Genomic DNA, 15,005 nt, shown 5'->3' with positions numbered 1-15,005 from the left:
CTGTTCTGCGAAGGGATTTTGAGGCCTCACTGATGCTGAGCAGTGTGCCTCTAAGGAAGCAGAAGGTGTGGAAATTGGAGAGGTATGGCATTTGGAGGGGTACAGTGTATGTTACTGTCTATTGCTTGATGCTGGCTCGTTTGTTCACCTTAGGTGTGAAATTATGGTTCTAAAAGGTGGCTCATTCAAAGGAGTTTTTCCTTGTGGTGTGATATTTGCAGCAGTTTAGGCTAACCGGAGCCTATAGAAGATAATACAGCTGATTAAGAAACAACACAACAGCAACAAAAGGCATTTACCCATAACCCCTCCTAAGGAATTGATACAACTGTGACGATATAAATAAATCATACTTTGACTGTTGAGGAATATAAGAGATCAGAATTATAAACTCATTGCAAGTCGTTCATTACCTGAACTAAACTTGCAATAATCTTTTTTCATAGTAGAAGAAAATTTGAAACAAACAAACAAAAAACCAACTCTGTATTTTTCTTAACAGCTTCTGAGTTTCTGTAATCAATCTTATTCTCAAGTCAGTCCATTGTTTCCAGGCATCCTCTCTCCTTAATAATGCAGCTTTGCCAGCAAGCATACATTGTACACATTGAGTGTTCTCCATCAATAAAAGGACAATATGGAATAATGAGGCAGAAATTTCATGAAAACCACTAATTATTGAGACAATGACTGCCATACAATAAATGCTACTTTATGCAATATAATTTTAAACACAACTGTTTAGACATATCCTGAGCAACTAACATAGTTTATAATTATCCTTATCATCTATACACTTATATATGAAAATGCTAGTTGCCAGTTACATTTCTTGTAATGATAGACCAGACTCTTTCTTAGTTTATTTCAGTATTGAAGACTAGCAGTAAGAGAAAATGTAAATTGTTTCTGTGGTATTAATTTGAATACACATTCGTGGTAATGCTCTGATTCTGAAATTGCAACATGTATATACATGTATATTTCTTTAAAATCATTACTAGCACAGCTGTAATCCAATTTGAGATCATTTATGATGTGCTTTTTCTGTAGAACAAAGATTTAGCAGTAAGTCACAACGATTTTAGTGTTTGTGATTTACAGCATGTCCTTATGGCTTGTAGCTATGGATTTGATGAAAATGTGGTTATAAATAACAGGAGAAATGAAATGGTTGCTACAGATACAGTAAATTAACTAGAGTTTTGTTGGGAAAACCAACAATAGATCTTTTTACTGTAGCTTTTTTCTGTAGTCCATGTTATAGGCCTTTGAGTTGGTGTTAACTTTCTTTGGTGCTTGCCAGGGTGAGATAAATATAAAGGGTGCTTTATACTATGCTGTCTGCTCTGGGATCCAAAATACTGGAGCCAGTTCAATGGCTTTCACTCTCTTCCAATTTATTTATCCCTGCCTTGTTTTGGTGGAACACCTTTAACCTCTCTGGGTTCTTAATCCTGCTTGTGCTCGAATCCTTAGAGACAGTAGGTCATGGTGTAAAAAAGCACTAATTTAGGCCAAGAAGATGCAAGTGCAAGCAAAGTAACACTTTACGCTCAGTTGCTCCATTTGGAAAGTGCAGGATCCGCTTGCGTACCTCCTTGGAAAGGGGAGCAGTGTTGAGCTTGACATCAGGAGTGCCTGGTGCAACATGCCTTCGGAGTAGTCTGTTGGATCTGTATCTGCGGGGCTGGCCTCTGGTGGAAGCAGAGTGCAGAGCCTGAGGCTGCGTGGTGGTGGTAAGGGCTGCTTTCTCTAATCTCTTGTATTTGCTCCAGGAGTGCCGCGGTGTCAGTTCAGTGGGGGTTTGGGATGAGCCTTGTTGCGGGAAGCGGTGCCTTATCAACCACTTCGCTTCCATGTGTACATTGAGGGTTTCTCAGTGTACCTGAGGTGAGATAGGTGCGCCTAACGTTGTTTATCTTGTCATGTGTCGTTGGGTAGGAACTGAGAAAAATCAGGCTCTGCTGTACAAAATGAGCAAGCAGTTCAGCAGGGGGGGCAGGCCAGCCTGTGGCGAGCCCAGAAGAAAAGACACCTCTGCTCCTGGGGGCTTGCCAGCTGATGGATCTGTATATCAGTATGTTTATTCTGGTTAAAGTCCCCATGGAGGCCTAAAGCAGTCACAATGAAACATTTCTTATGAGATACTAATGAACAAAATGTTCACACAACCAACAGGTCTTCTATGCAAGAGTTGTCTTCCAGCAAACAGGGGAGGGAGCTGCAGCATTTGCAGACATGACTAGAGGTTTGCTGATCCCATTGGCTGAGAAATCGAGGCAGTGGAGCCTGGACCTTTGGTCACCATTGAGGGCTGCCCAGTCTCCAAAAGGTGACATCCAGGACCCAGGTGGCTGGACCTCTCCGAGGCTTCCACAGTGGTGGCTGCACTGCTTCTGAAGGGTTAGGTAAAGTCTGGCTCAGACACATTTGCTCCAGTAGTACCTGTGAGGGCAATGCCCTTACTTAGTACTCAATCTCAAAGGGAGGAAGGCTACCCAAGTGTTTTAGCTTTCAAATGTGTAGCAGCCAAGTATGATGACTTTGTTTGAGGTACCTCAAAGACTCCATGACCCTGTCGTTTTCTGTAAAGGTAGTATATTTCAAGTAGAGTTACCAAGCAGCAGTAAGAGCTGAAAAATGTTCTCCTTTAATGACTCTCATGAACTACTGGACATACATTACTGTGAAATTGTTCTGTATTTTGCAGTGAGCAGATCTGCTACCAAAATAGCGTATCAGTTTAAGAATGCTCTTTACGCTTTTCAGTAATGAGGCTGACATTTCTTAAATTCTTTAGCACAAAGTGGCCACACCTTATGCTAATGGAGAAGAGCTAGCCCTGCCTGGTAAAGCATAGTTCTCTGGCAAAAACCTGAGCTCTGTTTTACCAACTTTTATTTAGCACCTAAACAGGCTTCTGAATGAGCAGAAGATAATTATTGGTTTACTAAAACCAATAAAACATTTCAGGATTAAAAAAAAAAAAAATAAAGCCCGTTAATTGGGACACTGTTGGAGATGCATTACGCTGTCATTAAATCTTAAGCAAAGGATAATTTCTACTCTCCTTATTGGCTAAATGAGAGTTTGCTCATTGTAGTGTGTGCCATTAAAAAGATTCACAAGCACATCAGCAGAGCAGTGTGAAAGAGTCCTGCATGGTGCTTTTGTCATTAGTAAAAAAATGTAATAAGATTATTGTCTCTGAAGAAATACATGAAGCCCTTTTCGGTGGCACAGTGTTAAAACAAGGCTGGAGTCTTGATGGTAGTGAGTAGTGTCTGGCTGTTCTCGAGCTTCTGTATTAGTCTTGTAAATCACTGGAGGGTGGGCAGTGTAACACTTCTCCCTCTGATTTTCCTTCCCACTGTATAAATAGTGCTGGGAGCTGCAGATCTGCCATCTTTCTCTTTGTTCTAGGAAGAGAATCCCCAAGACAGTAAATCACACAGATGCAGGTAATCTGAGAGGAACAAACCGAAATGCTTTGGCTGGGATAATTTGTTTGTGTCTAACCTGTGTAAAATCTCTTCAGATTTGTACAGTGATGGATTGCTCTGGCACTGCGGCTCCTGTGTTCAGGCAGGACAGGTGTGAAGTCCTGGGAGTGTTGGTAACTTGAAATATGCTCTTTGATTTGCATGATCAGTGTAATTGTAAATCAGGACTCTTTCATCATAACGAAAAACCTGTTACCTGTCAAGGAGAAGCATGCTCTGTGTTCATCTGATAAGGTGTCGGGAGCGCTGGGTTGCTCTGCCCGCCTTCCTCTGTCAGGGGTCAGCACCTCCTGCCAGGAGAGGGGCCGTGCTCTAGGCACCTGGGGTCAGTGCGGGCTCGGAGATGGGCAGAATGATGAAACGGTAGCTTTAGCTTAGGAAATCCGTGGTGAAAATGAACTTGGAATTGCAGCTACGTCCTGTGCTTCACCCTTGGTGACCTTCCAGCCAACACCTGGCGCTGCGGACGGGAGCCAAAGGCAGTGGTGTGTGGGGCGGTACCTCTGAGGGACTGGGGGTCCCAGGGCAACCATCCCAGGGCTGTATAAAAAACAGCCAGGCTAACGCTGGAGACTGGAGCTAGATTGAGCTTATAGCCAGAAAAAGGTGGGATGAGAAGTGTGTTTGGGGCTGTGAAAGAGGAAGGGGCAGGGAAAGGTAAGTTGAAATGCTGCTGCAGATCACAGTGGTGGTGTGAGGGAGTATTATTGTAGTATGGGATTGGGAATAAACTGGGGAGAGGAGAGCATTATCTTCCATCTTCTTGCAGAAGAGAAGAAGTGGAATGAGGCGTTATGAATTAATGACTTATGTGTTTCATTATACTTGCGATGAAATACATGAACAAAAATCCAGTTGTCCCTTCCCTGTCTGAAGTGGGCCCCTGCAATGCCTTGAGCTGAACTGGGCCATCTGGACCTTGCCTGCTACAGGAATTAAGTCTGAAATCTAGTACTGAATTTACACACCTTGTGTCATGCTTCAGGAGAGAAAAACAAGACTTGTGCGCACTGAAGAGATGAGCCTGGCTGCTCTTCACTTCTTGCCTCCTTCTGTGTTGTGGAGGGATGTTGCTTGCCATCCCTGCTGCCTGCCTGAAGTCCCTGGCGTGTGCTGTCCCTGGTAGGGCTTTTGTCCCATGCGGTGTCACTCTAGCTGACATCTGCCCCAGGTTGCCTCTCCTTGCCTTTGTCACTCTTTATGCTGCAAACTTTACATCAGTTAACCTGCTTTCTTCGCTAGATGGAAGAGTCAGGTTTTTTCTTCTTTTTCCTTTGATGTTGGTGTCACAGAAAGTTACTGTGCCTATCCTTTTGGCCTAGAGTAATTCAATTAAGCCATTCAGAGGGAAAAGTCAGGCAAATACTTCCTTGAGAAGAGAGAGTTTGTATTAGCCTTTCCTTTTTGCTTTGATAAATCACAAGAAGTTCATGATACTGCCTTCCAGCCGTGGAGATTTATCCTGCCACGTTACTTTCTATATGCCTGAGTGTAGATTTTGCAAAACTGTGGCCAGGCTTGAGAATTGACCGAGTATTCTCCAACACTTGTGTTAGAAATTAAACATTTTTAAAATGGAAAAGCTGTTTCCTGTATTCCTTACAGGAATTTAACTTTAAAATTGCATGGCCAAAAGTTGGAAATCAGACCTGGTAAGATGCGTACAGATTCTGAAATATGGTGGAAATGCTGTCACACTGCAGAAGTTACGGGCAGCCTCCTTTGTCACCAGCTATGGAGACAAAAGCAAGGGTGAGTGATACTCCCTGGAGGCATACAATGTAAGTAAAATTGTAAAGAATTATCTGAGGACACATTTGTCCCAAAAGAGTGGCAAAGAGCTTAATGGTCACTGCTTAGCTAAGGCTGAGAAGCACCCATTCAGTGTGCCATGGTTGTAATAGCCCAGGTGGCAGGGTTACAGATGCAGGAACAGCAATCAGAGCTGGAAGCTAAGGTACTTGAAATAAGCCACACCAGAGAACACGACTGCCTAGAAAAGCCCCCCACACAAACCAAAGAACCCACCAGCCTCCCCCAGCCCCCACCTGAACTCCAGCAGCATCCAAGTTCAGTTCACCCAGCAGTTTGCTAGCCGAGATCTGATTGCATTTGGAGTTTGCTGCTCTGGGGACTCGTACCCATGGGCAGTGCTTGGATAACGCCGGTGCGTGGTTAGGAGCTGTGGGGCTGGAGGCTGAGGCCGGTGCCGTCCTGCGGGGAGGTTTGGCTGGGCCCCTGCAGGAGGGGAGGTCGGCACCGGGCAGGGTCCTGCAGCTTCCTCACTGCCCCCACTTATGCAACGGGACGGGGCTGGGATTAAAAGGACAGCAGCATGGTTTTCGTGTTGCTGGTAACCTCAGAAGACCAAGGTAAGCGACTGCGAACTGCGATACCACATCCTGTTTCATACAGGAAAAGAAAATATTTTTGTGTTTGGGTTTTATCATGCCTATTGTTAGTTCTGACAGGGGAATGTGCTCTGTGGTGCCTTGCTTTGGTTTCTTTCTTATTTTCCTTTTAAGCAAGCATATTTTTGTTCTGTTTATGGCTGTTCTCAGCATGGTTTCTCTGGTCACTACTTCCATTCCTGCAGCCTCTTTTAATCGCCAGTGTCAGGAACCAGCCCTGCTCCCTTTTCCCCGCTGGTTCTCTCCCTTGGTCTCCTCTTCGGGGAGGGTTGGCTTGGCAGCTGCTATAAAACTACTGCTTTTCTGCTAGTGAAAAACGGCCTTCCACGTGGTTAATGATAGATTCAGCTTACTTGTCCTGGAAAGTAGCTTAAAGTTTCTGTCTGCTGTGAGTTGACTCAATTCTGTTACACCCCGGCAGATATTGTCCTTCTGCTGTGGTGTGCATGTGAAATACCCAGACAATCCTTGAAGAGCCCTGGCGTTGGGCTGGCTGCAGACGGGATGACGGCCAGTTGTATTCAGAGCGACAGAAAAAGCCCCAAACTATCAATGAGTGCCTGGTGGGTTCTGTTGTCTCCTCTTTTCCTTTCCCCACTGTGGGGCTGTGTGTAAGGACTTCCCGGCAGCTGTATGTCTGAGATGTGCTTGTGCTTCTGCCTCTTCTTTTCCTTGTCACATAGTGAGAGTGAAGATAGCAGCAGGGATTTGTTGTACGCCCCTACCTGGAGAAGTGCCGTAATAAAGAATTACATATGCAGCTCCTTACTTCTGTCATTTGAAGATTTTCTCCTGACATATATAAATATAATTTATGAAATGTAAATATAAAAGCAGAGCAAACACTTACCTGTGAGAATCACGCCTATAGTCAGTACCTGATAGGTGTGTGTGGGAGGAGACGCTGTGCCCAGCTGTGCAGCACGTGGTCCTGCGGCTGCTTGCTGTGCTGCGCTCACCGTGAGTGCTCATTCTTGCTGGTCAAATTTGGGTCTGGGCAGTGAGGTTTTCTTAACTTACGTACAGAAAGCAAAATGAGCGCGGTGCTGTAGTGCCCTGTCAGGCCAGGGGAGAGTGGGATGAGAAGTATTTTGATGTGATGAGTGATAAAGTCTGTTGAAAAGCTAATTCTGATGGTTTCTTTAAAGCAGTTGTGGAGGAATCCCTGGCTGTGTCATCAGGTGTGAAATGTCCCAGAGGAAGAGGTCTCAAGTGGCATTGCATGGGCACCTGGATTCGCTGTTGTTCTGGCTGTGGAAATAAAAACAGCACTGTAATGAGAGATAGGGTGACGGTACTGAAATGAGCTTGTAAAAACAGAGAAGCACTGGAAAAGGTTAGAAATCAACACTGAAATCTTATCCTTTCCTGAAGAGAATAATAAAATACTCAGTGGCCAGACAAGTACCATTAATTTCAATGAATTGCACACCTACCTGCATTTGTGGATCTTCAGGATGAGCATGTACTGCAGCTCTGCTTGGTGAGTTAGTTTTAGGACTGATACTCCTACAACAGTTGGCCTTTGGAAGTGCTTTAGAGAACAACAAAAAGTCAGAGCTAAAAACTGATTCCTCAGAAATGTCTATTTGGATTCAGATGATGAAAGGCAAGGAGCATAAACTGCATGCCAGTGCCAGTGAAGCATAGCCTTGAATTATTTGGGTTAGCATGCAGTAATTTACTTTAAAACAATCTGATTATGTTGAAGGTGGGAAATCTCCGTGTAAATTTGTGACGTGTGACAGCGATGTTCAGTTGTGACCCTCGGGATGCTACAGAAATGTCTGCTCAAGGAACTGTCCTCACCTAAGGCATTTAAAAGTTGTCAGAGCAAGAGAAGTCTGCCAAATCCCAGAGCAGAAATGCTGTGGCAATACAGGTCTGGGGATTATTGGTCCTTCCTGTGCTTTATATGCACAAATTTGTTTATTTTAGCTGGTTTGTTCCTTCTGGGAGAAGATTGACTTTCTTCTGGGTATATTGCTGTGTGGTTGTAAGTTGAACCGAACCTACCAGATTTCTCACAGCCCTCCTCAGACACTGAACAATTTGGTGTGGTTTACAAACTCCGTGCTTCCCTCCTAAGGACACAGCGTATCATTTCCCAAGATAGGGCTCTGCTGGAGGAGCTGGGACCAGAGAAAGGGGGAGAGAGAGGGCTGAAAATTTTCAGGACTTGGGAAAATCTTTGAACCAGCTCTGTCCCTGCTGCCTTACATTCCCTGTCATTTCTGTGGGCAGTTTCCCAGCAGATGTAATGCCTTTGTGGTCAGAAAGCTCTTCAGACACCTCATTCAACCCTTCTGGGGAGGTTACGTGTGAGTGCTCCTGGGGCAGTGCCGCCGTGCCATCCAAGCAGAGAAGCCGCCTCAGAGTTTCGGGGCTGAGAACCGGGATTTCTGGGTTTCCGTGGCATGTCACTGCACTCAGCCACGCTTGCCTTGGTACTGAACTGTACCTAAACAGAAAGCCTTTGAAGGAGATGTGGCTTTGTCTTGTTTTCTACTTAGAAAGATTCAGGATTCCACGACATCTGCATCCTGCGTATTGTGTTTCAGACACGTATGAAACCTAAAACCAAGGAGCCCGTTCCTGCAGGCTGGCCGCAATCTCCTTTAACTCGTGCCTCGTAAAGCTCCTCGGCCCGCGCCTGCCACGTCTGTGTGCTTTGAGTCACCTCACCACAGTGGTCGGAGGACGTGGGATGGGGAAGCCAGTTCCTGTGAGCATGGCATGGGAAGCCGAGAAATGAGAGCTGCAGAAGCAACCCTTCTCCCTTTTCTTGGTTGTCCCATAGGCTGAGCAAGTAAGAAAAATGTGGGTGTCTCTGCTCAGATACAAGTAAGTGATCTGTCTCTATCTTGATAGAAAACTGCAATCCATGCCAAATTCTTGCCTGCTTTCAAACACGGTGTCGTCTTGCTTGTTTCTGTTTCTGCAAGCTTTCAGTGAGAGCTTTGCTGTCACTCTTTTTACTTTCTGGCATGCCAGACGAATAGGTGGCAAAAGAAATAGCTGACATGGAGTCACCGAGCTTGCCAGAAGGGCACACGTGGCCCTGCGGCGTGGCTGCCAGCCGTGCTGGTGGCACCGCGAGGCTCTGCTGGCCTGGTGCACGGGTCCTGGGCAGGGGGAGAGAGAGAGGGGGCTTTGGGTGGGTTTGAGGAGGATGCTGGAGTTTTGCACCAGGGAAAGGAAGGGCATGCCGGATGGCAGCGTGGGGAAAGGCTCAGCAGGAGCTGGGCTGGGGCAGGGCACCGCATGAAGTTGGAGAGAGGAGGAAAAGCTTTGTAGGGGCAGGCTTTGGGGCTGGGAGCACTTTGGGGACGGTGTTGGCATTTTGGAACTGGCTGTAAGAGGCAGGGTAGTGCTCTGCCCTTGCTAGAGAGGACGTCTTTTTTTTTTTTTTTTTGGTTTGCAGGACCAGTTTCTTTACAGTGTGTTGTACCGAAGGCTCAAAAGGCTGGGTTTCCATACAGTGCGGCGAGTGCTTTGAGCAAGTCCTTACACAGCTGTGTCTGTAACGCTGCCTGGGCACAAAGGACAAAGTGTTACCCACTCGACAGGTTCCTGCTGACACAGGGAAGGCATAATCAGCACCTTTTAATTTGTGGCAGAGTTCCTCTTAGCAGGGTTTTCTCATTCAGAGGCACGCATTAGCTCTGCCCTTGAAGCACTTTGCTTTCTAGCGGTGGGTTTCTGCCTTAAGAGCAACACCAGCCTCTTCTCCTTGAAAGGCTTTTGCTGGAGGAGGAAGGAACAAAGAGAGAGAGAGAGAGAGACAGGTTCACTGTTGGAGACAGCGCCAGGGAATGCCCGAGTGGGTGGCTCAGTTGAAAACAGAGATGCTTGAACTGGGAACAATGACAAGCTGCTAGAGGAGGTTAGAGGTGCGTCCCCTGGGCTCGGTTTGGAGCCAGGCTTTGGGAAGGGCCAGGAGTAAGATGCCTAGATAAGGAGAGCAGTTTTCAAAATAACTCTAGAGGTTAACAACTGAGAGTTGTTGTGTTATCGTTACCATTATTATTATTTATCATTATTATTACTGTTATTAAATCTGCTCGGTGCTGGGCACACAGTTGTCCAGACCCCCGTTAGCTGCAGAGCCCCCTGTTGCCATCACATACGTTCTGCTTTGTCTTCGTGTTTTTTCCTGCAGTCAGTTTTCAGTCGGATCTCAGTGGATGACCACAGTGACAGCAGCCCCAGGAAGCCCTTGCAGTCGCTGCCAAGACCATTTTCTCTTCCTTCGACCTGTCAGGGAGGTGCTTCAGGAGCAATGGCTGGGGCTGTGGGGCAGCCAGGGCACTGCAGGGTCCCCTCTGGGACCCCCAGAGCAGCTCTGCCTTCCTGCCAGCCCTTCCCAGGGAGCTGTGCCTGCTGCCCGAGCTGGGCTCACCGCCGGGCTGCGGCAGCAGCAGGGTTTGGTTTGCCTCGGGGTGTGCCCAGGAGCAGCTCTGGCCGCTGTGCTTGGGTGCTGTGGGCACGGCAGGGGCTGGAGCAGGCTTCGTTTTACAGAATGACATTGGAGTCTGGAACCAAGTCACATTTGTCTTTCTGGATGTCTGGAACACCCCCCCCCCCATGGTATTAATTCTCAGTGAAGGTGAACTTTTAAAGTAGGGTGTTGTTTATCAGTGCCTTTCTGGTGTGTTTAGTCCGCAGAGCCTTCCTCCTACGTCCAGCACCTGACATCCCTTCTAACACTTGCTCCTTCCCCGTGCCTCGCCTGGGAGAGCTGGGGGCTGCTGGCTGAGGTCGCAGCTCCCCTGCTTTCAGCTGGACGCCACCGAGCTCTCCGGGGCGGCACGAGGACTGGGCGAGAAGCCCCCGAGCAGCAGCAGCACGCTGGGACGCCTGGTGCCAGCCCCCTGCCCGCTGCCCTGCCTGCTGCAGGAGCTGCAAACAGCCCCTGTCCTGCCCTTCCTGGCTCTTGCTGCTGGCGTCACAGCACTCCAGGAAACCGATCATTTTCACCCGGGAGTATCTTTTCGTCCTACAAAACTTTTTTTGGAGAAGGAGAATTAACATACGCTGTGAATTATTATTTTTTTTGTTGAGAATCAAGGCGTTATCTCTGGGAAGCACAGCCTGTGTCATTTTCTGCTTGGGTTGGTTTTGAAGTGGGAAATTGTCAGCAGCGTTGTTCATGCAAGTAAAATTACAAATAAACCACCAAGTACTTGCACACAAACACATTAGAGACGCCAGGACTGGGCACAGCGTGGCTGAGGCTTTGGGGCCAAATTTGGGTTGTTTGGAAGCGCACGGTCAGGTTTTTTGTGCCCTGCGCTTGGGGCTGTCACAGGTCCCCGGGCATCTTGTGGCAGGGGGCAGCTGGGCACTGGGGGAGTGGTGGTTTGCCATCGGCAGCGTTTTGGGGACAGCAGGACAAGCAAGGGGTCTCTTCGCCCTCTCCCCCCACTGGAGCATCTGGCGGCAGACAGCCACACAGCCGGGGGCTACCCGCATTGCTCCTGTGTCGGGCTGGTGTCCCTTTCATCCCCAGGAGCACCCCAGCAGCCCGTGGGCTGTGCTTTCGGAGAACTCCACGGGAAACAACCCAGTAAATCTTGTTTTCACAGATCGTTTTATAGCGCTTGAAAAAATATGTAAGGAAAGTGGATTTTTGTCTGGTGTGCAAAAAGCAGCCCTTAGGGGCCACGTCAGAGATGAACAGAGGGAACCAACTTGGCTTAAATTAAAGAAAAAAGAATGAAACCCATTTCTGTGGTTTCACCCAGGCATACTTTTTTTGATTTAGGCTCAGCACTATGTTTGGTGTTCAGGGCACTTGCGGCTTTCCAAGTTTCTCAGCTTTCCAACTGCTTATCAGTTTTTTTGTCTGCTTTGTGCCCACTTGCTCTTCGGAGGTACCGTCAGCACACACGGGCTAAGGCAGGAGGTGGCCAGCAGTGTTATTTTCATTAGTAATGTGTAGATGCAACATACAAGATGATATAAAATACTGTATTTTTCGAAGACAGTAGATTTCCTTTTTTTTTTTTTTCTTCATGGGTCTTTTTTAACAGGAAGTAGGATCAGGCTTTGCTAATTACTTGCTCTGTGGATGCTTCTGAGCACAAGTCCTGGAGCAGTTGGAGCCGAGTTCAGAGCTCGTTTCAGGCAAGACGAAAGCATCTGCCGCTGTGCTGAGTTATTACTGCAGGGGATCTTGTGCCAGGAGTGCTTGAGTGGTTTGTGTGCTAGGAGAGAAAAACTTGTACCTGGATTTATAAAATAAGGGTCAAGGCACTTCTCAGTAACCAAAGTAGGTTGCAACAGCTGTCAGTGTAGACACGAAATAGGGTCTGCTGGAGTCCTGCACTTGAAAGGGAGCAAGTAGTCAGTAGCCCTGATTTCTGTAAGAAAGAAAGGTGTCGTGTTGTTGTGCTACCACAGTGATGAATCTCAGTAGGAACCAGAAAAGAAGGTTTTTTTTTAGTTTCTTTTGAAACTTTAAAAAAATGCCACCAATGAAGATGGTTCCCTTTTGTGGCAGTGGTCGGACAGGAACCCAAAGTCCTTCAGGCCAGAGCTGGAGCTGCCTCACTCCCTAGGGATGAGGCCAGTGCTGTGCTTCCGAGCTCAAACAGCCAGGCATGGTTAGAGGCGTCCTGGGGCAAGCTGCTGTGGGTGCCAAGGCTTGTCCCCAAGACTTGGGTTGTTACCCAGCTCCAAGTTTTGCTCCAAGTAATTCTTGGAGCAAAATGCACGTGTGCAAAATAGAAGATTGCTGGATTGCCATCCAGTCATGGCCACCAGTCAATACACGCTGAAACAATTCCCTCTCCTGTGTGCTGCCCTTTTAATTTTTTTAAATTATAACATTTTCCTTGCGCATGTTTTTTTAATTTCTTGCTGTGCTGAGCTGCTGTTAATAGGGGAGACGTTTCTGTCCTTTCTCTTAAAAGCTGCCACGTCGTGGCACTGCCGTCACTGTCACGGGGCTCTCAGCATCCAGACCAGAGGCATCTGCATAAGCTCCTTCCGTGCTGATTTGTTTGTAATAATCTATTAATATGCTCTAATAATCTACTCTACTTTCACTGCACTTTCCTGATAAGCAAAATTCTGTTTGAATAAAATCCGGTGCTTATAAATTTCTGGTTTCAGACAGAAGTATGTTTTAATAGCTGGTCTCAGATCTGCTTAAAAGCAGATTTCATGGTAGAAATGTTAATGAAGCTTCAACAGCAACAACTGGCAGCCATTCTGAGGAATTTAGGGTTGTGTATTTGGGTGGCAGAGGTCAGGAAATAGTTTTGTGCCATCTGAATCTATTTTTGTCAGCAAAATTAATATTTTATGCTTTTTTTTTTTTTTTAAACGTGTACTGCTGTGAAAGTTTCTGCATCAGCTAATCTTCCCAAGCAGTCTGTGAGGCTCAGATTTCAAAGTCGTTACCCAAAAGGTCATGTCCTGATTTAATACCATTAGCGTAAACCCAGGATAATTTAGCTGCTGTGGATGGAGGTGCTTGTCATTTCAGTTTTTTGATCCTAATATAAATCTAGCTACGAGTAGGTTGCATTTGTGAAGCTAATGCCATGTTCCTCAGCACATCACAGGAAGGCTACGGTTTGTTCTTACACTGAGGGCATCCTCCCTACGTGGTGCAGCTCACCTCTCTCCAGGAAGGCTCCGGGCATTTCAGCTAGTCCACTTGAAAACAGGGATGTGGAAAGAATGTTTGTCAAGCTTTTTTTGCCATTATTTTGTGGATTATCATTCATGTTTCTAGATTTGATACGTTTTCCATTTTTAGGACTTCCTGAAAGCCAGAAGCATATATACTCATGTGTTCGTATGCAGCAGTCCTAAATCACACTCTTTTTCAAACCTTTTTATGCCTTCTTATGACACACTAATAAAGCTGGTTAGAGGATTTCATGTAGCTGTAGACTTGCCACATGTCCAAAAAATAAAAATAAAATAAAATAAAACCAAACAACCCCAAGTCAAAAAAACCTATGTGAAAGTGAATATATCGGTTTTCCACAGTACACACAGGAATGAATCAAGAATGCTAAATTAAAAGACAAACAAACATATTAATTATGCATGTCTCTATTTTCCCACTGGATCATATCTCAGTGGGATCTTTTAGATTGGAGCCTTTAGAGGGAATGTTAATATTTTATGTAATAAGGAATAATAAATAGCAGTAAAATGCAGCTTGAATGATTAAATCTCTGAAGGAATGGAGCTTGTACCAATCTGTCCTCCCACGGGGCATATTTACCATAACTTAGGTGGTGTTTTTTGGTTGTTTTGGTTTTGTTTGTTTTACCAAACAACGTGATGTTGTATGCTGGGGCATATATATATCTCTGGAGGAATCCTTTTGAAATGGCTTTTATCTTTTGTATTTATTCCTTTATTTTGGGTGTCAGTGGTAAAGAAATAAGTCATTAATTACATTCTGAAACGCATGCTGACTTACCAGTCAGCATGACGTGACTATTAAGACTGGATATATTTCTTGTAATAACTTTTGAGTGAGTACCTTGCTCCTTTTCTACCCTCCTCTCCTCAGGATGTAATATGAATGATATGCTTCTAGAAGTAGCTAAATTTTTTGCTAGGATTAATAAAAGGAAGTAAACATTGCCTTTATTTTTCCTTTCAGGTTGCCCGTGTTCTCCTTTTCAAATCAAATGTCACATTGACTCAAATCCGGCATTGGAAGCATGTGGGGAGCTGCAGCATATCAGCCCAGCGCAATGTATCCATCAAACTGGAAGGAAGCCCAAGACCAAAGCTCCGCTGGCCAAAATGCATCCTCTGCAGAAACCCCAAGGCAAGTGGCTTTGACCTCCTAGCAACTGTGCAAGCTTCTATCACACATGATGTGTAATAATTTTAATTCTTTCTTTTTTAAGTCATGGCAAAGTAGTAATTCTATGTTCCAAGGTTCAAATACAAGTAGTAGGGTTTTATTATTTTAATTTTTCCTTTGTTACATAGCATTTTGGGGAAGCCCTGAAGAAGAATTGGTTCAGGAATAACAGATTAACTTGTTGATTTATATTTCCTTTACTGCTATTAAACGTCATGCAGCTGTGAAATCAAAGTTTAATTT

General features: G+C 45.7%; 1 protein-coding gene across 5 annotated transcripts in view; it reads left to right on the top strand.

Moving 5' to 3' along the window:
- Positions 1 to 15,005, top strand: part of FGD3 (FYVE, RhoGEF and PH domain containing 3) — a 109,964-nt gene that overhangs the window by 42,622 nt on the left and 52,337 nt on the right. For 4 of the 5 annotated variants that reach the window (XM_068694654.1, XM_068694655.1, XM_068694656.1 and 1 more), the window contains exon 2: positions 14,553 to 14,723. In XM_068694654.1, coding sequence (XP_068550755.1) covers positions 14,553 to 14,723 — 171 coding nt within the window. Of the gene's footprint in view, positions 1 to 8,609; positions 8,762 to 14,552; positions 14,724 to 15,005 lie in introns of those variants that run through there. The other variant, XM_068694657.1, reaches the window with a different exon arrangement.

This window comes from Anas acuta, chromosome 11 (genome assembly GCF_963932015.1).
Source record: "Anas acuta chromosome 11, bAnaAcu1.1, whole genome shotgun sequence".
In the NCBI taxonomy this organism is placed as follows: Eukaryota; Metazoa; Chordata; class Aves; order Anseriformes; family Anatidae; genus Anas; species Anas acuta.
Note: the sequence above shows the minus strand (reverse complement) of the source record. Positions and strands in the feature narration are given on the sequence as shown.